The sequence below is a fragment of the Eschrichtius robustus genome, chromosome 4, assembly GCF_028021215.1.
Source record: "Eschrichtius robustus isolate mEscRob2 chromosome 4, mEscRob2.pri, whole genome shotgun sequence".
Classification (NCBI taxonomy): domain Eukaryota; kingdom Metazoa; phylum Chordata; class Mammalia; order Artiodactyla; family Eschrichtiidae; genus Eschrichtius; species Eschrichtius robustus.
Genome location: NC_090827.1, coordinates 89,240,804 through 89,261,283, shown reverse-complemented (window position 1 = coordinate 89,261,283; position 20,480 = coordinate 89,240,804). Strand labels below are relative to the sequence as shown.

General features: G+C 48.7%; 1 protein-coding gene across 5 annotated transcripts in view; it reads left to right on the top strand.

The window, feature by feature from the left end:
- TBC1D1 (TBC1 domain family member 1) overlaps nt 1-20,480 on the top strand; it is a 221,745-nt gene that overhangs the window by 190,398 nt on the left and 10,867 nt on the right. For all 5 annotated transcript variants that reach the window (XM_068543119.1, XM_068543114.1, XM_068543117.1 and 2 more), the window contains 4 exons: nt 3,501-3,659; nt 8,442-8,686; nt 10,736-10,895; nt 18,636-18,805. In XM_068543119.1, the coding sequence (XP_068399220.1) occupies nt 3,501-3,659; nt 8,442-8,686; nt 10,736-10,895; nt 18,636-18,805 (734 nt within the window). The remainder of the gene's footprint in view (nt 1-3,500; nt 3,660-8,441; nt 8,687-10,735; nt 10,896-18,635; nt 18,806-20,480) is intronic.

Here is a 20,480-nt window from a genome sequence, read left to right as displayed (position 1 = left end):
CCACGTATAGAAACCCGTTCTAGAAATTAATCAGTCAAAAATGTACTGCAGTGGGAAGAGTGCAGATTGTGGCAGTGTTTAATGGCCAAAAAACAAAGCAGAACCCGAAAAACCCCAACCGCGTGACCACACCCATGTCATATTCCTTGGAAATAATGCAGTAGATTTATATTGACTGCAGTAAAAGGTGTCTGAGGTCAGTCGTTAAATGAGAAAGGACAGCGTGGCCTCATGTACAGCTGTGTATCTCCATACGTGTATATGTAGAAAGACATCCTTGACGTGTTTGCAGATACCTGAGTTGTAGACAGGATGGCCATACATCCGGGTTACCCGGCGTAGCCCTGCTTCACAAGCTGTCCAGTAATTAATAGCCTTCCTCCCCTTCGCTTTCAAAAGCTTCCCGCTTTGGGTGGTGAATTATATGTTCCCTCTAGTTATGAATGGTTTTTCACTTTCTTCTTTATACCTTCTGTATCTTCAGAAGGTTTGTTTGTTTTTCTCATGTTTAAATAGTGAGCATATAGTGAGTAAAAATTTTAAAGTATTTACATCTGGGGGGAGGGTGGCTTCCTGCCTGCAGGCCCAATCCACTGCCAGGTTTCTTTCTGGGGTTAGGATTGGAGGCAAAACCGAGCGTGCGGAAGGCTGTTCCAGGTCATTCTTAGCAAACACATTGGCACCGATTTGCATGACCCTTTGTTTTTAAATCGTAAAATCTAAGCTTTCTCTTAAACACCAGAATATGTGGTACTGTCCAGGGACGGCCAGTATTTTTTTCCTCCCAGAAATAAAGGTTTGATAAGATAATGGGAATGATTTAGTAATAAGGGGAAATTGGTCATCTCATAACTTGGGAAATTTCCCAGTTTGACAAAAATATTTTGTGAAAAGCCCCACTGTTAATCACTTAACATGCTGACTGTTTCTCAGCCCACGTTTGTTTCTGATACGGTGTGAAGTATGAGGTGTGTATGTGTCTGTACATCCCCCCACCCCTCCAGATGCGTCTCTGAGCAGGAATAGTAGGGAGAAAAGAAACAGAACAGTATGAAAAGGCAGATACCAGGGTGGATTAGTTTCCTGTTGCTGCCATAACAAATGATAACAAAATTGGTGGCTAAAACAACCGAAAGTTTTCTTAGTTCTGGAGGCCAGAAGTCTGAAGTCAGGGTGTGCACAGGGTCGCCCTCGGCCCCTCCCAGCTTCTGGTGGCTGTCGGCACTCGTTGGCCGCGGCTGCGGCACTTCAGTCTCTGCCTCTGTCTCTGTGGGCACATCGCCTCCTCTTCTTGTCTTCTCCTCTGTGTGACTCTTTTCTAAAGACATTGTCATTCTGGGTTATGGCCTCATTTCAAGGTCTTTACCTAACTTAATTATCTCTGCAAAGCCCATTTTCCCAAATAAGGTAACAGTCACAGCTTCAGGCGATCAGGACGTGGACATACCTTTTTGGAGGTCACCACTCAACCCACCACACAGGGTCATCCAGTTGACTCCGAGTTAAACATTCAGAGAAGGTGTAGGATGTGGTCACAGTTAAGTGTGGCCCTGTGTTTCTCCCATAGTGTAAAACCAAGTTACTGACTATACTGTAAGTATTTCCAAGAGATGGCTGAGTGATGCTTTCTAAACAGCTCCTGTGAATCTGTAATAAATGAAATTGACTTTCTGGTTCAAATCCACAAATGATGATTTTATTATTAATTGCCAGGTAGGAACATAAGATATTTTCCCCAGTACCCATCTGAGTAGCAGCTTGTGTGACAGTGAGAACTTTGAGAGAAAATGGCAGTCACTTTCCCTGGGTTGCCAGCAACTAGCTGGGGCACCTCTCCTCAGCAAGGGGCCTCTGTTTCCCCATCTGCACCACGTGGAGTCGCATTTCCCTCCGCAGGTTGTGGGGATGATGTAACGTGTTTTAGAGTGGTGCCGGCGCCGGGTCACCTCGCGGGGAGCGTTAGCTGCTGCTCTTTCCCGGAGTGGGGTCTGCTCTCAGAGACGGCCGGGGGACACTGGCAAACGACCTTCCTGGGTGGGCTCTCCGAGTGGCGGGGAAGGGTACAAAGTGCTCACGTTTTTTCTTCTGGATGGAAAGGAAGATTAATCCCTGATTACGAGGCCCCTTTTCTCTGAAGAGCACTCCTCAGAGGTGAGGAGGGTTTGGTGTCTTATCCGGCCGTTTTCTTTGTCCCCCCATTTCCACGTTCGGGCCTTGAAACAGCGGAATCATGAACCCAAGAATTTTGATCCAAAACAGTCACTTTTTCTAATGAGGTTTGACCTGAGTAACATCATTGACTTTAAGAGGACTTTTCTTAGTTTTAGACAACATTTTAAAATTACTTTGAGTATTTAAGTTAATCATGTCTGAAACATTAGGTAGAGGCTCTTAGATCATTTTTCTTGTTTGTAGGTTCATGTTGAATGCCCACCAGGGCATGTTCATGCAGACCATCCCCTGGGCAGCCTCTTGGCCCCTTCCTCCAGCTCACGCTTGCAGAAAGACGTCCAATCAGTATTCCAGAATCTCAGCTTTGATTCGGCTACTCCTTCCCCAGCTCAAAAACATTCAGTGGTTCCCTTCAGCTACCAAATAAAGTGCAGGTTTCCTGCCCTCAGTTTTGCCTCTAGTAAAGCCCTTCCAGCCTGACTGCCACCTGCTCCCTCCTGCACGTGCCGTGTGCCCAGGGAGGTCTGCGGAAACGCTCTTGGTTCCCTTCCTCTGACTTGGCTTCTCTCTTCTTTCTCCCACTCTTGAGTCTTGGCACAAGTGAAGGAGTCCGGGAAACCTTGATCTCCTTCGTCCAAACTCACCTCTTTGCATCTATCCCTTCTCTGAGTTCACTTTGTTTTCTTAAACTTTAAAAAAAATTTTTTTAGTTATTTATTTTTTACTTTTGGCTGCGTCAGGTCTTAGTTGTGGCACGCGGGATCTTCGTTGGGATCTTCGTTGCGGCATGTGAGATCCTCTGCTGCAGCATACGGGCTCTGTAGTTGCGGCACGTGGGCCTAGCTGCCCCACGGCCTGTGGGATCTTAGTTCCCCGACCAGGAATCGAACCCACGTCCCCTGCATTGGAAGGTGGATTCTTAACCACTGGGCCACCAAGGAAGTTCCTGAGATCACATTTTGCTGTGTCATTTTACATGCTTGCAGTTATTTCCCAAGGACGTTATTAATTGGCACCAGTTATAGGGGTTCATGTCATTCATCAGTTTATCGCAGAGTCTAGCACAGTCTGCACATAGCACGTAGATATGTACTACGAAAGGTGGGAGGGGGTCAGGGAGGTGAGGGAAGAATGGCGGGGAGTGTGGAGGAAGGAAGGAAGGGAGCAAATACGACAGAATTCTGGTTGCTTTATTTCCATTCCTATGCAGTTAATTCACAGTGGAACTAGAAGTTGGATCAGTGGAATGAAGCACAACTCGTCTTTATTGTTAAGTTGAATTCTGTACATGAAGCCCCTCTCTCTCTTTTCCACCCCCGCTTTTGAAGGTGTGCCGCGACATCACCGGGGCGAAATCTGGAAATTCCTAGCAGAGCAATACCACCTAAAACACCCGTTTCCCAGTAAACAGCAGCCAAAGGACACGCCATACAAAGAGCTCTTAAAGCAGCTCACCTCCCAGCAGCACGCCATTCTCATCGACCTCGGTAAGCCTGCAGTCGATTGGACATGAAAATGGAAGTTTCACTCACTTGAAAAATCTGAAGAGACTGTCCGAGTTATTTAGTGCTCTGCCTTGAGGTTTAGCAATCAGAATTTGCTGCTGAGACTTTCAATTAGCAAAGCCCTGGAGTCATCACAAATGTCTTCTCAGGTCTATAAAAAAACCTCCGTCTGCGCCGGGTGGCTTGTTACCTCTGCTCAGCATGGGGGCTTGGCTGGCGTGGGGCTCCAGTTCTGAGCACAGTTCAGTTCAGTAACTCAGATATTGATAGGAGGTTTTGCAGTCAACCCAAGGAACATCCTGGAAATGCAGGTGTCAGAGCTGAGGCTGCGTTTAATTACAGGAGCCACTCCCTAGTCTTTACGGTTTACAAACAGGGTTTATTAGAAAAATCGTAGAAAGCAGTCTGTGAGTGCACCCTGGGTGATTTTATTCTGGGAACAGGGAGGCGCCTCGTCTCTCGAGCAGTTTTAGAAACGCTAAGGTGGAAACGGTGTCTTGGGTACGTTTGCAGTTGCCACAGTGGAGAAGTTGTGGAGGCAGGCTGTAGCCATGGTGACAGAAGGCCTTCTGTCTTGTCAGCGGCCCCAGGTGGGGACATCCTTTCCTGCCTGCTCCGCCCCCAGCGGCCTCCATCTCTGGCTCTGCTGGCAGCAGGGCTCCTGGGCAACCCCGTGGGCTCCCAGCCCTGCCGCTTCTAGGGCACGTGGTCCTGCTTCCAGAACATCCACCCTGGCTGCCGCTGCCCCGGGGCTCCCCAGTCCGTGTCCTGGGCCCACCGGGTTCCTGCAGCCGGGAGGGGGCAGCACAGTTCCCAGCCGTGTGAGGCGCGAGCCGGGTCAGGCAGCACCGAGGCTTTTCTGTCCAGCCACACGGCACTTCGTCAGGGTAGATTTCATAAATGTCCCTCTCCTCTTCAGGTCTAAGTTGAAATGTCCTCCCTGAGAAGCTGTCCCTGATGTAGCCTCTTCTCCCACCTTCAGGCTGGGTTAGGTGCCTCTGCTAGGCCTTGTCCCACGCTCTACACTCCCCTCAGCGTACTTATCACATTTATCATTATGACAATTATCGTTAGTATTTAAGGCTAGTACTTAACTTTACCTTGGACCGAATGTTGGGTGAAGTTACTTGAACTCCTTTCTTTAGTCCTCACAGCACGATCAGGGAGATGTTGTTCTATCCTTGTTTGGAGCTGAGGATATTGAAATGCAGAGAGGCTAAGTCACTTGTCCAAAGTAACATGGCTGGTGTGCCACTGAACAGTGTGACTCTAGGCCTGTGCTTTTAACCGCCCCCACCACACTGTCCTTAGTTATGTGGCGGTGCCTTTTTGTTGCCTTTCTCCCCAGTAGGATGCAGCCCTCCCTCTGTGGGCTGGACTGGGGCCATTTGCCATTGCACCCTAGCTCCTAGGACAGAACCTGTCACATAGTAGATGCTCACTAAATCTCTTGACGTTGACTGTGAGGCACCGCACTAGCATCCCAATCTCACGTGACCCTCACAGCAGCCGTGGAAAATTGGCCCTGCATCCTCTTTAAGAAATGAGAAAAGTCTCTGAAGCGCAGCGAGATCAGGTGTTGACCGTGGTCACACAGCTGAGTGCCAGGACCTAAACCCCCTCCGGCTCTGTGCTGCAGTAGGCCCCTCCATCCCTGAGGCCCTCTGCCCAGGAGCCCCAGGCCTTCCTAGGAGACGGCTGGCTGGGTGCAGGGTGATGCTGACAGGCCGTGATTGCGCCTTGGGGACGGTGAAAATGTGAGGCCTGGGGCTGGAGCCCATTTGGCCCGCTGACCCTAAGGAAGCAGTTTTGTGAATTGGCAGTAGCTGTGTTTGCTCATGTGGTGAGTAACAGAAAAAGTGACATCATGTTCCTATCATGTGAAATGAAGAAAAAAATAAATTTCGGGTAGGAGGTTGAAAGGGAGGAAGGAGCACACATGGTCTCTGCCCCCGACCGGGGATGGGAGGAGGAGGAGGGGACGAGGTTTCCTCCTAACTCCTCTCTTCTCTCAGTTTTCTTTCAGTAAATATTCCTCATTGTTCCACGCGCAGGACTGGGCCTCTGCCTCCTGTAGCTCAGATGCAGTTACTCTTCTGCAGAGGGAGGAAAAGGCCAGGTCAGCACGACGGCCTCGGCAGGGCTGTGCCCCGGGGACCTGTGTTTGCGCGGCCACCTTCAGGCACCTCCCTGCCCAGGGGCCTGCGGCTGCCACTCCTCTAGTTGGCCCAGGGTCTGCAAGAGCCGAGATTCGGCCTTTCCTCCTTCCCAGGCAGGGCCAGGCTGCACTCACGTCCTGTCTGTCCCTGCCCATCTCCCGCCCTCACCCTCTGCAACCCCGAAGGCCAGCTGCAGCCCCACGCCACACCCAGACTGCGCCAGCCTTGTCTCTCCACCTCACTTCTTTCCCAGTCACGGCCCCCAGTTCGGATGCCTTCTCAGTGCCCTCCCAAGGTCCCAAAGAAGCTCTGTTTCCAACAGTGCGTTTCCCAGGTGACATCTGTGCGTCTCTCCAGGCTTCCTCCAGGGCCAGCCTTCCCTCCTCCCTTGAACTGGGAGAGCCGAGTATTGACCCAGGTCCAGTGGTGGACCAGGTGCCCTGCCTGCCAGGCTCTGGCTCTGCTGGGTTCACGGAGGCCTCGCCTAGAAGTTCCTCCAGACTTTTCCCGTTGCTTCCCCCTCACCTCTCACCAAGGTGGTATTTGCCAAGTCAGTTGTTTTGTCTGCACTTTTTTATTTAGTCTACAGTGTGACTCACTCAAGGCCCAACAGAGGTGTGTAGGGCAGAGCAAAAACAAATCATGTTTCAGTTTTTCGTGAAAAAGTGACATCCATATCCTGGCCAGAAGAACAGAATGCTTATTGGTTGGATGTATTTTGGGTTTGCAAGGATTTTTGTTTTCCTGGCTTTCGCTTTACTTTCTGAAATTAGCTGTTAATCTAATCAGGTTTGCAATATTTTTTCCTCCAAGGAGTGAGAATAATAGACTTTGCAGTTGGGCAGTGTTTTACAGTTTGTGAACCATATTCTCTAGCTTTGTTGGATTTCAGCTTTACACAGCCCTGTATGAACTTGGACACAGTATTTCCACTTCGGAGGTGATGTGGTTTGCCCAAGTTACAGGCTACTACTCAGTGGCAGAAAGTTCTAGAACCTTGCTCTTCTTAGTCTCTGTATATCATGTCCCCTCTAGGACACTGTATGGCTTCTGTCTGTCTTGGCTTTGTCCACTGCAGACCAACACAGCCTTCCCCTCCTCTGGTTAGGTGGAGAAATGCTGTCAGAGTTGGCCCCATTGAGCCAGGAGGAAACAGTGTACCAGATGACACTTAGCAAGTCATGCTGGGGCCTTAGTTCCGGAAGCTGCCCCACCCTCTAGGTGTGGTTCCAGCACATCCATTTGTGCTGCCCTCAGGTAATTGTAACTTTTCCCTTCTCCGGCTCTCCCTCCTGGGTGGACAACCTGTGTTGCCCAGTATCCTGCCTTCTGGCTGTGCCTCCCATCTAGTCGTGGCCACACGAAAGGCCAGGGGGACACTGAGCAGCGAGCTGGAGACCCCCTTCAGGCTCCAGGTCACCCTCCGCCCTGTCAGCTGCTGCCCTCCTGGGTATCCCGTTGTCAGTGCCTCCCCTGGGACGCTGCCCGGCCTCTCCCACGGTAGGCGGGTTGGCCAGGACACTGGAACAGGTCCAGAAATGGAGGGACACCATTGAATCAGAGAGCAGACTTAGAAACTGCTCCCCATGGCTTTCCAGCAGTGGGATGACTTGTGCAGGGTGAGTATAGGAAGGTTTGTTGCGGGGAGAAGTAGAGCAGCAAGAGAGAAATGAACACAGGACAAGAAATCAGGAAAAGAGTATTGCTGCCCTCCTAAGTCAAGTTCAGGTAAACTGATCTGGATTGATTCAGTGCTTTCTCACGGGGCTGAGGAAGAACACACGAATGTATCCTCCTCCCTTTGCTGAGACCACATAATTAAGGTGAATGTTTCCCTCGTGGCCTCCATGCACTTCTGCCTTTGCTGATCCAGGCAAGGCCGTAATTGTCAGTCCAGGCGTGGCCCCGGCTGAGCATCTCTTTAATCAGGCATTTTTCGGCTCCCTAGAAACACACTTCCCCATCAGTCACATTCCAGAAGGAGAGGGGGAGGTGGGATTTGACAGGTATCGACCACACAAGCCTCCTGGACAGAAGAAGTCTTTTTAAACTTTGAGTACCAGCTTTTTGTGAAAATCGGGGTGTCGAGAGTGTTTTATTTCAACCTCTTTCTGAGAGGTAATTGTTTTGTATAAGAGAAAACACCTACTGCTCCCCACTGTGCTTCAAAGCACTGCCTATGGTTTAAAGGAAGAGAAATGTGTGTGCGGTGTGAAGCACTTGCAGGGAAAGGAGCAGTCTGGGCAGAGCTGATCGGGGCGTGTGCTGGCCTGGGATTGGGTAGAGAACCACAGCTGACCGCTCCTCTGGACAGTAGACTCCTGTTTAGAGGATAGACACTCTTCTTCCTGTTTTAGATGGAAATCCAGGTAACTGCAGGCCCGAAGGCGGTTCTCATTTCTTTCACCTGAAAGCATGATTAATTGCTGATTTTTTTAATTGCAAACATTATTCCAAGAACAACCAGCTGACCTTGTTTATAGAGCTGATTTATGACGTAATACCACTTGTAAAGATCTGTTGCTTTAACCTAAAGCACATCAGATTTCTGGTTCAGTAGGCTTTCTTTTTTTCAAAGTACAACAAATGTCTTTTGTTTTCACAGGGCGAACCTTTCCAACACATCCGTACTTCTCTGCTCAGCTAGGAGCGGGGCAGCTGTCACTTTACAACATTTTGAAGGCCTACTCGCTTCTAGACCAAGAAGTAGGCTATTGCCAAGGTCTCAGCTTTGTAGCAGGCATTCTGCTGCTTCATATGGGTGAAGAAGAGGCATTCAACATGCTCAAGTTTCTGATGTTTGACATGGGTCTGCGGAAACAGTACCGGCCAGACATGATTATTTTACAGGTAGAGAGCGTTCCTTAAGTCTTTGATAAAGATGAACTCTAAAATGTTTATGTTCCCTTTCCAGGTATATCTAAGGAACTTTCCCACCATCAGTTAACACCGTAACACCTGTCACTGCTGAGAACTTACTCTGTGCTAGGCCTTACATCAAACGTTGCACGTGCACTTACCTCCTCAAACTTCAGGAAGACATTGTTGATCAGCTCAGTTTATAGATGGGAAAGCTAAGGCTCAGAGAGGTTATGTAATTTGAGCAGGTCACACAGCTAGCAGGTGGCAGAGCTGGAATTTAAACCTAGGCCTGTCTGACTCCAGGGCACCCTCCCTTTTACCCTTTATCAAACCACCTTCAGGTGGTCTGATTCCTAACCTCCCAGTGTATTTGCTTCTTCCTCTGCCGGGGATCCCATCCCTACCCCTCAACCCCTGCCATCCCAGGTCCAGCTCAGGTATCACCTGTTCACGCAGGTGCCGTGTCCCCCCTCTTCCACCCACCCCGGCTCGCTGTGTCACGTGATCCTGTCTCATTCCTTTTGCGTAACACACTTACTGCCTGAAATTATCTTGTTTCCTTATTTATTTACTTGTTTATTTTCTGGCTCTCCTTAGCGTATATCATGAGAGGGCAGGGATCTTACCTGTCTTGGGGCTGAGTCCCTAGTTCCTAGGCCAGTGCCTGGGATGAAGTGGGCACCTCGTCCGTATTTGTTGAATGAATGAGTGACAGGTGGCAGGTCATGTCAGAAGAAAACCCCATACAACAGTGTGTTCCATTGCTGCTACCACCGCCTTTCAGAGGTGGGGAGAACTCTGGATCCTGCTTTGAGGATATTCCTAAATGTTGGAACATGTGTTTACGTGTTTGCTTACCAGCAAGATACTCTGATATCAGAGCCTTAGAAAGTGTACGTTAGAGCCAAGGACTTTTCCAGAGCACTGAACAACATGGCTAGAAATCCTTTCACCTCCACCTGTGTGTGTGGACCACGTGAACATAAATCCCATAGAAGGAAGCCATCCCGTTCACCAGGAGATTTGGGCCCGCATAACACTGTCCACACATGCTGTCGGGTTCTTCCTACATACCCCCGTTAGCGTATTTAATGTAGGTGCGCCTGCCATCGCAGAGAGTGGAATGTTTCAGATTTGTATAGTATAGTATACAACAGTATATACTGATATAGTATATTACACAAGTCGTATGTAGTATAGTATACACACGGCTGTGTTTGGGCTGGTGGCCTAGAGATTAGATTTCTTTTTGATACAAAAGAGCCGCAGCTGGTACCTGAGAGAGCTATGTCATCTGGCCTCCCGGAAACAGTTTTTCCCATTGTGGGCAGTCCATATCCAGCTGTAGCGCCCTCTCCAGGTCACTGGTCCTCTGGGCTCGGGCCAGGGACTGCTCAGTCGGGGCTGGCTGTAGGCCAGCTGTGAGCCCCGGGACCCTCATGGGCTTCCTGCCAGAGCCGCGTCACTCTGAAGAGGGAGCCCCCTGAGCTCACGTCCAGCCCACTCGGAAAACTTTTCTCCGTCTCGAGGTAAACGCTTGTCAGCTTATTTGAACTTTCCTGTGTTGTAAACCTGAAGAAGTCACACCTGTCCTGCCTCTTGAGTGGTTTGGGGGGGTTCAGCGGGAACTTAGGGGACAGGTACAGTAGCATGCTTCTGCAGGCTGTGCTCTCACTCTGCTGTTGGCGAGAGGCTGGCTTTTTACTTCAGGTTCCCCTGGCTTTGGGTTTTGCTAAGCATGTGTATCTGTAAGAGAACTTACGAAACGTTGCCACAAGACAGACGCGTAGCCTCTCCCAGCCGAGGAGCGCGAGGGAACGGTAAGAAGAAAGGCCGTGGCCGGAGGAGCCCCGCCGTGAGCGCCCCGGGCACAGCCCGGCCCCCGCCTCGCCACCGCAGCCCCAGCGAGCACTCGCTGGATGACGGAGGGCGAGAGCAAGGGTCTCAGGAGCCACGAGGAGAGTTCCGTGGTCCTTCCGCCTCCGAGTGGGGTGGGTGCTGATCTCCCGCGGTGACCCTGTGTGCGTGTCCCTGCAGATCCAGATGTACCAGCTCTCGAGGCTGCTCCACGACTACCACAGAGACCTCTACAATCACCTGGAGGAGCACGAGATCGGCCCCAGCCTCTACGCCGCGCCCTGGTTCCTCACAGTGTTCGCCTCGCAGTTCCCCCTGGGGTTCGTAGCCAGAGTCTTCGGTGAGTGTGTGTGAGTCTGTTCACCGGGACCCGCGTCCTCGAGTTAGATGGGAGCCGTGTGTCGTCGCTCCGCGGTGATTCTTCTCATTTTTATACCTGCGTCTTCTACAAGAGACAGGCTGTTAATTTGTCACTCTCAGTTTAGTGAGGATTGGGCTTCGGAAGGTGCAGGACCTGCTTAACTTCTGATGGTCAGGGCCTCGCCTCCATGCCTCCTTGTGGGCTTAGATCCGACTCCCTCCCCCCAGGCTCCCCCTGGAGCAGGCTTGCTGCAGGCTGGGCCGAGGTGCCTGGCGTGGGGCCCAGAGATGTTTCTCCCGAGCCTCTTCCTCGACCTCTCTGGCCTGGGGCTTGCTCGCTGAGCTCCCTGAGACTTCTCCACCGGAAGTCCTGGGCCACTGCTCTTTCTAGGTCTCCCCTGCGTCTTCTCCTCTCGCTCCGCTTCCCCTACCCTTGGCTCTTCGCTTCCTCTGCCGGCGCGCTCTCGAAGGCACGTCTGTGTCGCCAACCCACGGTCCGTCCTCACGCGCCCCCCCCCCCCCCCCCCCCCCGCGTCATCTTCCCACTGCTGTGCCCCCGTCGCTGTGGGTGGGTGGGTGACATTTCAAACCATCTCCCGTTTACTTGATTTACTTTTCGGGAAGATTGTCAAAGTTTTAAACGAATGTTCACGTGCAAAGTCTCAAAACTGCCTTGTCAATTACACGTCAATTTAAAAAACTAAAAATTAAAAAAATGTAAAATGTTGCCTTGACCTGGCAGGGGTAGGAGCCCGAGTGACATGCTGTGAGCAGTCAGCTCTTGTACAGTGTGCTTTCCCTGCTTCAGGATGAAGTAATAATTCTGACAATTCAGGTTCTTTTTATCTTTTTACTGTGGAGGAAGAGGTTATTAAAAAATTGATTGTCATCACATACCAAGTGGTTTCAAAGTACCATTTATGTTGAGTCACTTGATAGCTTAAAAACCTGTGCTCTTATACTTTTTTAGATTCGTTTTTAGGATTTAGAGACCATCTTAAAGAGATTGTTCACAAAAGAGAGAGTCACTTTAGGCAGCTTTGGGCAGACCACTTGTATATCTAGATTCTAGAAATCCTAAAATTTGCTTTTTTTTTTTTTTTTTTTAAAATAAATTTATTTATTTTAGGCTGCATTGGGTCTTTGCTGCTGTGCGCGGGCTTTCTCTAGTTGTGGCGAGCCGGGGCCACTCTTCGTTGTGGTGCGCAGGCTTCTCATTGCATGGCTTCTCTTGTTGCGGAGCACTGGCTCTAGGCGTGTGGGCTTCAGTAGTCGTGGCACATGGGCTCAGTAGTTGTGGCTTGTGGGCTCAGAGCGCAGGCTCAGTTGTTGTGGCGCACGGGCTTAGTTGCTCCGTGGCATGTGGGATCTTCCCGGACCAGGGCCCGAACCCATGTCCCCTCCATTGGCAGGCAGATTCCTAACCACTGCGCCACATGGGAAGCCCGCCTAAAATTTGCTTTTTAAGTGGGCATTGAGTAGTCTTCTCTCCTCCTCTTCCCCCACAAAGTACTAGATTTTTATTATCATTTACTTCTGTCCGCAAGAACTTATAAAGAATTTCCCATTTGGCTTTACTAGGAGAATCTAGGTTCTTAAAATATTCACTACTCTCCCCATTTTTGCATAGCTACCTCCCCAAATTGATTTTTATTTTCCGTCCCTAAAAAAAAAATAAGCACTGAAAATAATTGATACTAAACACTCTTTTCCTGGTTAAACAAATCATTAGTGAGATTTCATGAAGGTTTTATACCATAGTTTTTTAAAGAAGTCCTCAAAATTATCTGCTTAGTTGACCAAAGAAGAGTCACAGAAACTACAAGATGTTTAGCTGTAGGCTTCAGTCCTTCTTGCCAAACATTTCTGTGTGTTCTACTTTTCTTACTCTGGAAATGAAAAGAAAATCGTTAGTCTGCTTCACTTTTTCTCCTGATTCTTTACTGTGTTTTTTTCAGAAGGGTAATGGAGAGCAGTGAAGATTGAAAGGGGGAGGGGGGAGTGTTATTAGATGGTTTGAAAACAGCTCAAGCATTGAATTACACTGTTTGTGAAGAAAACTCTACAGAGGGGGCTGAGCAGGAAGGGCCGAAGGGCCAGCGCCGAGTGGTCACTGCCCCAGCCGCAGGCACGGAAGCTGCTGCTGCCCAGAGTTCTGGGCTCTAGGGCCGTAAAGCTCTGGGGGCAGAGCTCTTCCCTCACTGCAGAAGTTGGTAAGAGGCATTAACAGCAACCAAACAGACAGACAAAATCTGCTTTGGAAATGACAGCCCTTCTGTTGCAGAATATTCAGAACTCTCTGAAGCTCACCCTCATGACGTCGTAAGTACAGCTGAAGCCGGTGAAAGCAGGGTCTTCTTCTCGATATTATGTAGTCAGAGGTGGGTCTTGGAGTTTCTTGTACATTATGCCTAACGATGCCAGTCTCTGTGAGTCCTGGAGCCCACAGACCCCCGCTGCACTGAGTGGGTTCGTGTCCAGCTGGCTAAGGGCTCAGGGCTCCTGAGATTATAGGTAGCAAGTGGGGACTCAAGACAGCACTGTGTTGTGATGTCATTCCATCTATCAGTAGTTAAAAGTGAACCATTTTATTGGTACGGTGAAACCATAGAAAAGATAGGTTTTTTTAAAAAACCATTTCTATATTTAGCATCGGTGACTTAGCTCCGCATTGGTGGGTAGCTTCGTTTTAAATCCCAAAGCCTGCCGTTCATGTATATATATATATATATATATATACTGTAGGCTTTTTTGGCCTGGGGTCCATTTCATTATAGGCCTTTAGGCCTGGATAAAACCTAAAAACAAGAGGACTTTTGTTAACTCTTCACTATTTTATATGTAAGTAACGGATTCTCAGCTTGCAGTCAGCGTAGCTCATACATAGATTAATAGCTTACCTCGAACTAAGTATACGCTACTTGGAGGGACAGCTGCCAGTGATGCCCGAGCCTCGACCTTTACATGGTAATTAACCACACTCTTCTGGATGTCAGGTGTCACATAATGTAAAATCGCCTCCTCCTGTATTTTTCCAGTCTGGTTGTAGAGGGGTCCTGGGAGAGATGCTTGTTCTGTTCACCTCCTGATGTCTACCTTTGGGGGAAAAAAGTCTGAAAAATAGGACCTGCCTTGCTCCTGCTGGAGGTGGTGGCTGTGCTATTATTAGGCTCCTGACGTTTTCTATAGGATGTGCTGCCAAGTGGATGAGAGAGGAGGTGGAATCTAAAGATCAGGGTTTGGCCAAACACAGAAGCCACCTGTAATGTAGGGAGGGGTTCTGAGAGGCTTCAGGACTAAACTAGACTGGGAAACAAGACTGTTTGGGTGGCCAGGGAAAAGGGCTCTTCCGGGTAACGCGATACAGCGGTGATGAAGTGAGTCTTTGCCCAGTCTGCGCTGTCATCTTACCGCAAGGCTGTCAGCATCCTTCATCTCTCTCCTGCCTGTTCCTGGTGAAATGTGGGGATATCACAGCTGGAGGACCGCAGCCTCCCAGAGAAAGATCAGGAGAGGGCTGGCCCGCGACAGAGACAAAGGTGGCTGGAAAAGGGATGTAGGATAAGTTCACCTCCTGGCCGTGTGCTTTGCCTTGATCATTTCCCGCCCCCCCCCCCCATAGGAAAATGGCACTTCTAATGTCGTGGGGAGTTTCAGATAGAGTTGCCATACACGTTACCACGATAGCAGGGCTGCCGAAGTGTCTTCAAAGCAAAGTAGTTATTTGTGGTGTTCTCAGCAAACAATTTGCAAGGTGATGGAGTCAGCTGAATTTAAGGTTCCCTCTACTGCCTGCCCGATGAGCCCCTTTGCCTGTTTCTAGGTGGGCTTAAAAAAGGAGAGAAGGAAAGTCGGCCACAGGGTTGTGAGCTGGGCTCCTGCCGCGCTGCTGAAAGACTTAGCAGCTCACTTCCTTGTGCAGTGATTTTCAAATGTGGGAAATCAACTCACTTTTCCAAGGAGACTATTGTTTAAAAAAAAAAAAAAATTCTAGTATGTAAATGTATAGGGATTGGGAAATGGGCAAAAATGACAGTAATTGGGTTGGGGCAGTGGGTTTATAGGTAACCTTTTTCTTTACTATTATTTAAAAATTACTTAATTTTTAAAACTTGCAGAGGGAGAAAAAGGTGTGCTAATTGTCTCTGAGGGATACAGATGTTGCCCCTAAGTGTAGTCAGATAAATGTAGGAGCCCCTTCTCAGCAGAGCTTTGAGGGGTCCTTCCTTCAACCCTTCAGATACATTCCTCAGTCGTGTCCCGAAAGGAAATCCTTATTTGAAGCCTCCTTAGCCTCACAGAAGCTTCTGGGGCTGAGCTCTCCCAGCCTCACTCGTGCAGACCACTGGCCGGCTTGTCGTCAGAAGGATGGGCACCTGGGGTGGGCCTCCAGGAGTGCTGGTGAGTCAGGCATCTTGCGGCATCTGGCAGCATGCACAGGGGCGTCTGCTGCTGGGAATCAGCATGGTCTTGTCAGTGGCTCTTAAAAGGTGGCTTGGGCTTCCCTGGTGGCGCAGTGGTTGAGAGTCTGCCTGCCGATGCAGGGGACACGGGTTCGAGCCCTGGTCTGGGAGGATCCCACGTGCCGCGGAGCGACTGGGCCCGTGAGCCACAACTGCTGAGCCTGCGCGTCTGGAGCCTGTGCTCCGCAACAAGAGAGGCCGCGATAGTGAGAGGCCCGCGCACCACCGCGATGAAGAGTGGCTGCCACTTGCCGCAACTACAGAAGGCCCTCGCACGGAGGTGAAGACCCAACACGGCCAAAAAAAAAAAAAAAAAAAAAAAAAAAAGGTGGCTTTTCTCCGTCTAAAGTTAACTGGCCCTTCCTTGCAAGGCTCAGACCCATAACCGGGATCTCATTGGCATCATCTCCTAACCAAGGAATACGCTGACCTACTCAGGAAAGAGGAAGAGAAGGCCTTCTGTGCCCCTGGTGTGTGCACGCTGGTACAGGTAGAATGGCCTGGCCCCTCACAGTCTGGCCCCATGACCAGGGCTCCTGCCTTACCTACTCTTTCGGGCTCGTGCCCATGCTGTGTGCTTTCACACCTCAGCATTTACACCTTCTTTTCCTTCTGCTCGGAGTATTACTCCCTGACTTCTTGACTGGGGAGTTTCTGTTGGTTCTTTAAGGCTGGGTTCGGCAGCCACCTTTCCTTGGGGCATTTTCTTCCCTTTTGTATTCTGTTTTGTTTTGGTTTTAAGATAACCAAAAAAGAGTTAAGTAAAAAAACCACCTCTCCAGATTTACCTTTGTTTTCTTCATACAGTTTGGAAAAGTTCAGAATCACAGGAAGCACTCTACTAGTAAGTAGCTTTGTTATAAAAACCAAGATCCTAAAGGAATAAAACTTGGAAGACCATTGTTAATCTTAAGACTGCTGATGTGGATTGTGTATTTGATTATGCTCATAAAAGTTTCCCAGTTGTTATTTATTTTAACTGGCGTAGATGTGGGACTATATCTAAATTTAAGGTACTTGCCCCAGAGACTGAAGATGCTGAGCTATAGCACGTCATTGGTCTGGTAGTGCAGTCCACTCCCCCAGAATCCCTGCAGAGAATGCCTTGATATTGATTCTGATAGATGCCATCAGTTTTTATTCAGCTATAAGTGTTCATATATTGAAAGGAAGTCTTACTGTCTAAACCAAAGAAACTTCAAATTTACTTTGTTTTTGGAAACGTCATTTCTGTTTAAAAATATGTCTTGGTTATAGCACAACCTTATTTTATTTTATTTTATTAAAAAAATTTTTTTTTGCCTGCGTTGGGTCTTCGTTGCTGCGCGAGGGCTTTTCTCTAGTTGCGGTGAGCGGGGGCTACTCTTCGTTGCAGTTTGCGGGCTTCTCACTGCGGTGGCTTCTCTTGTTGCGGAGCACGGGCTCTAGGCGCGCGGGCTTCAGTAGCTGTGGCTCGTGGGCTCTAGAGCGCAGGCTCAGTAGCTGTGGCGCACGGGCTTAGTTGCTCTGCGGCATGTGGGATCTTCCCGGACCAGGGCTCGAACCCGTGTCCCCTGCATTGGCAGGCGGATTCTTAACCACCGCGCCACCAGGGAAGCCCCTGTAGCGCAGTTTTAGATCTTTGTGTTTTCTGTAGTGGTGAATTACATGGGTAGACTGCATATTTTTTAAATCAGACATTTCGCGGGACTGTTCTACCACAGCACTGCCTCGATACATGTACTCCTACCCCTAAGAAGTTCAGATTTCAAAGATGTGATCTGTTCTCCAGTTGATCTTCCCAGCCCCTACAGCCAGACTTGAGGAGGCAGCATCTGTCCTTTTCAGTTGCCTGGAGCTGCCCTGAACCAGGAGCAGTGTGAAGTTGAGGGAGCAGTGTGGCCCTGGGCTCTCTGGGAGCGGCTGCCCGCAGGGCTGCACCCAGCCGGGCGCCAGGTCTGCTCACGTGATGGTCTCGCAGCGGGCGCCAGGTCTGCTCACGTGATGGTCTCGCAGCATCTCCGGGGCTGACCCAGCCAGCCGGTGCTTGGGTGTCTCCCTTATGCCATCCACAAACCACCCTGGGACACCTCCAGCCTGCGCTCAGTGGCTTGTTTCTTAATGGCTTTCACTTCTCATCACCCTAAACCACCCAGGGAGGCAGAGGCTAGGAATTCTCCCTCTCACCTGCTTCTGTCTTCCTTGACTTGATGGAAAGTACAGCTTCTTTGTCCCTTCCATTCTTCTGCAGCACTCCCAGAAAAAAAAAATAATATTGACAGTTGCCTCTAATTAGATTTATGCTCCCATCTTTTAAAATTATATTTCTTCTTACATTATTATTCCAGTTGTTAGGTAACTTTCCCAAATTTAGTCACCCAGCATTTAGTTACTAGGGCTGTGCTCGAGCCCCAGGACATTGGAGTCTCTTTCTGAATGGCTTCAGCTCTGGGGAGGGTGGATCCAGGGCTGGGCTGGGCTGGGCTGGGCTGGGCTGGGCTGGGCTGGGCTGGGCTGGCTGGGGGCCCACTTGCCCTCCCTCTCCCTGTACACAGTAAGTGTGGGGATTGTTAACATTCGCCAGCCATTCTAAGGGAAAAGATGGCAAGAACTAGAAAATAACCCTGATAAAGTTCTTTGAATTCTTCAGAGGGAAAAAAATTTTTATTCCATTATTATGCTAAAATTCAGTATACTTGTTAAGTATTTAATAATGTACTTTTGCAATGGTGCAGGCTTTTTACAGTTTTTAGAGATCTTTTAATTCAACCCCTTATTTCAAAGCAGAGGAAGCAGAGGCGTTTTCTTCACTTACAGCAGCAGAAATTAGGATAGAGTATTTACACACATCTTTGTTTTACTCATAAAAATATATGTTTTAGTAATAACTCCTTTGAAATCCAGAGAATTCCTGAAAAAATAGACTAATGAAAAGTTTTCTTTTTCACAGTTTCAACTTTTGAGGTATGTTTGAACTTAATATATTTTTGGAGTGAAAAACAGATTTATCTGAACCTGTGAAAAAATTTTAGCAGTAGTTTAGCATATATACTGTATGTATATTTACATATATATATATATATATATATTTACATATATTATTTATTTATTTATTATTAGCTATATTGTCTTGACAACCCTATCTGAAATACCAGGATCTTATAATTTGGGGTTGCATTTCCCACTGTCCTGCTCTTCGATGTGTGTGAAGGGGAATGGAGTGCCATTTCATCAGAATCTGGTCCGGCTTAACTTTCTGCTTTTCTGTGTTTTCCCAGATATGATCTTTCTTCAGGGATCAGAGGTCATATTTAAAGTGGCTTTAAGTCTGTTGGGAAGCCATAAGCCCTTGATCCTGCAACATGAAAACCTAGAAACTATAGTTGACTTTATAAAAAGCACGCTACCCAACCTGGGCTTGGTGCAGATGGAAAAGACCATCAGTCAGGTATGGTTCAGTCTGGACCTTCCAAATGTTCCAGGGATTCTGGATATGCAGAAGCTGAATTTCCTTTTTTTTTTTTTTTTTTTTTTTGAGGAGGAGCTGTTTCCTACCACTTTGTGTCCTGAGCAGCAGTGCTCAGCTCGTGGGAGGCACATCTCGAATCCCTGTTCCATGATCAAACGTGTGTCTGTCTGCGTGTGCGTGTGCTGAGAGTGTGTAGGTGTGATAACCAGCACAAACTATCGGTAGTTTCTTACAATTAAAAGGCATTTGTCACCCCTCGGTGTTTGTTCTTCTGAAATACATACATTTTTATTCAACGTAGGCTTTTGTAAAATGAGTGCTTTGATTTTTGTGCTGAAATGGCATTAATTGGAATTTTCTAAAAATTTAACTTGATATGAAGTTGTGATAGAGTGTATATTGTATAACTTTGTTCTGGAGAGTGTGTGTGTGTGTGTGTGTGTGTGTTTTATAGAGTTCAGTTCCACATTCATCTGTGGTTCTGGTCCCTCTGATTTCTGTGTGCAGTAGAACTGCATTGCATATATGCACGTATCACTCTCTGAAATGTTAGGGGTTGAGGGTGAGGTGATCCTGGAATTGCAGCTCGACCAGTTGTTAATGGCCTGGGTTAGGAGTGGGAGCAGATTTTGACTCTGTATCAGGAAGAAGTTTCCAGTAATGATTGCTGACCATGCAGGACTGAGCTGCCTGGCAGAGGGTGAGGTCACCCTTGGAAGTGTTCAGAGGCTGGATGGCTGAGTGCTCCAGAAGGTGCCCAACGCAGAGATCCCACAGACTCAGCAGTCGGGGCCTCTCATTAGCCTAGAACTTACCTCACCTGCTAATGTAATGAAAACATAGAGCAATTAGGTAAAAGCAAATAGTGAAATAAAGCTGGGTTTTAAAACATCCTTCTTCTGAGGATTTCTGATAGTCCGAGAGTGGTGGGTTGCACCCAGTTGCAGCAGTTTGTGCTTTCATTTGCTGCCCCTCCTTAGGTGCTGAGCCCAGAAAAGGAGGCAAGTCTGGGCTGGAAGAGGGAGACGGTTTCGTCCGGGTGCCACTTTGGGTCTCTGCACATTTCATTTGCCTACGTGAAGGAGCAGCTCTTTTCGTCTCTGCACTTTCTTCTTCAGTTAATTGAGAGGCCTTTACTTCCCTGGTGCCTTCCTCTCAGTGTGAATAGCTCTGGCTTGTTGACGCCCTGCTTTTTGCCAGGTTCTGTGTGACTCTGCATATACACGCATGATCTCATTCAGTCATAACCAAATTCCTGAGAGGACAAGTGGTTTCAACCCACGAGCAACCTAGGGTTCGAAGTGGTTGATTAGCTGGCCCACCGTCATGCTGCTGAGAAGTGGAAAGGTAGGGTTTCAGACTCAGGCCCTCTCACTTCAAACGCTTTCGCAGCTACTCGGCTCCACCAAGTGTCTGCGGGTGTCATTTAATCAGAGATTTTCTGTACTGTACCTGCATATTAAGACTGAATTCTCCACCCTTGGATTCTTTACTTTCTGACGTTTCCATGCATTTCCTCCCTTTTAGAGCTTTCATTGCACATACGTATGTTTTTTGGCTGCAGGGGCAAATGCAAGAGCCTTGGTTCCCTAAACCCAAGTCTGTGCCAGTGAGCGCCTTGACCTGCTGCCTGGGGCCTGGCTAAAAGGCAGGC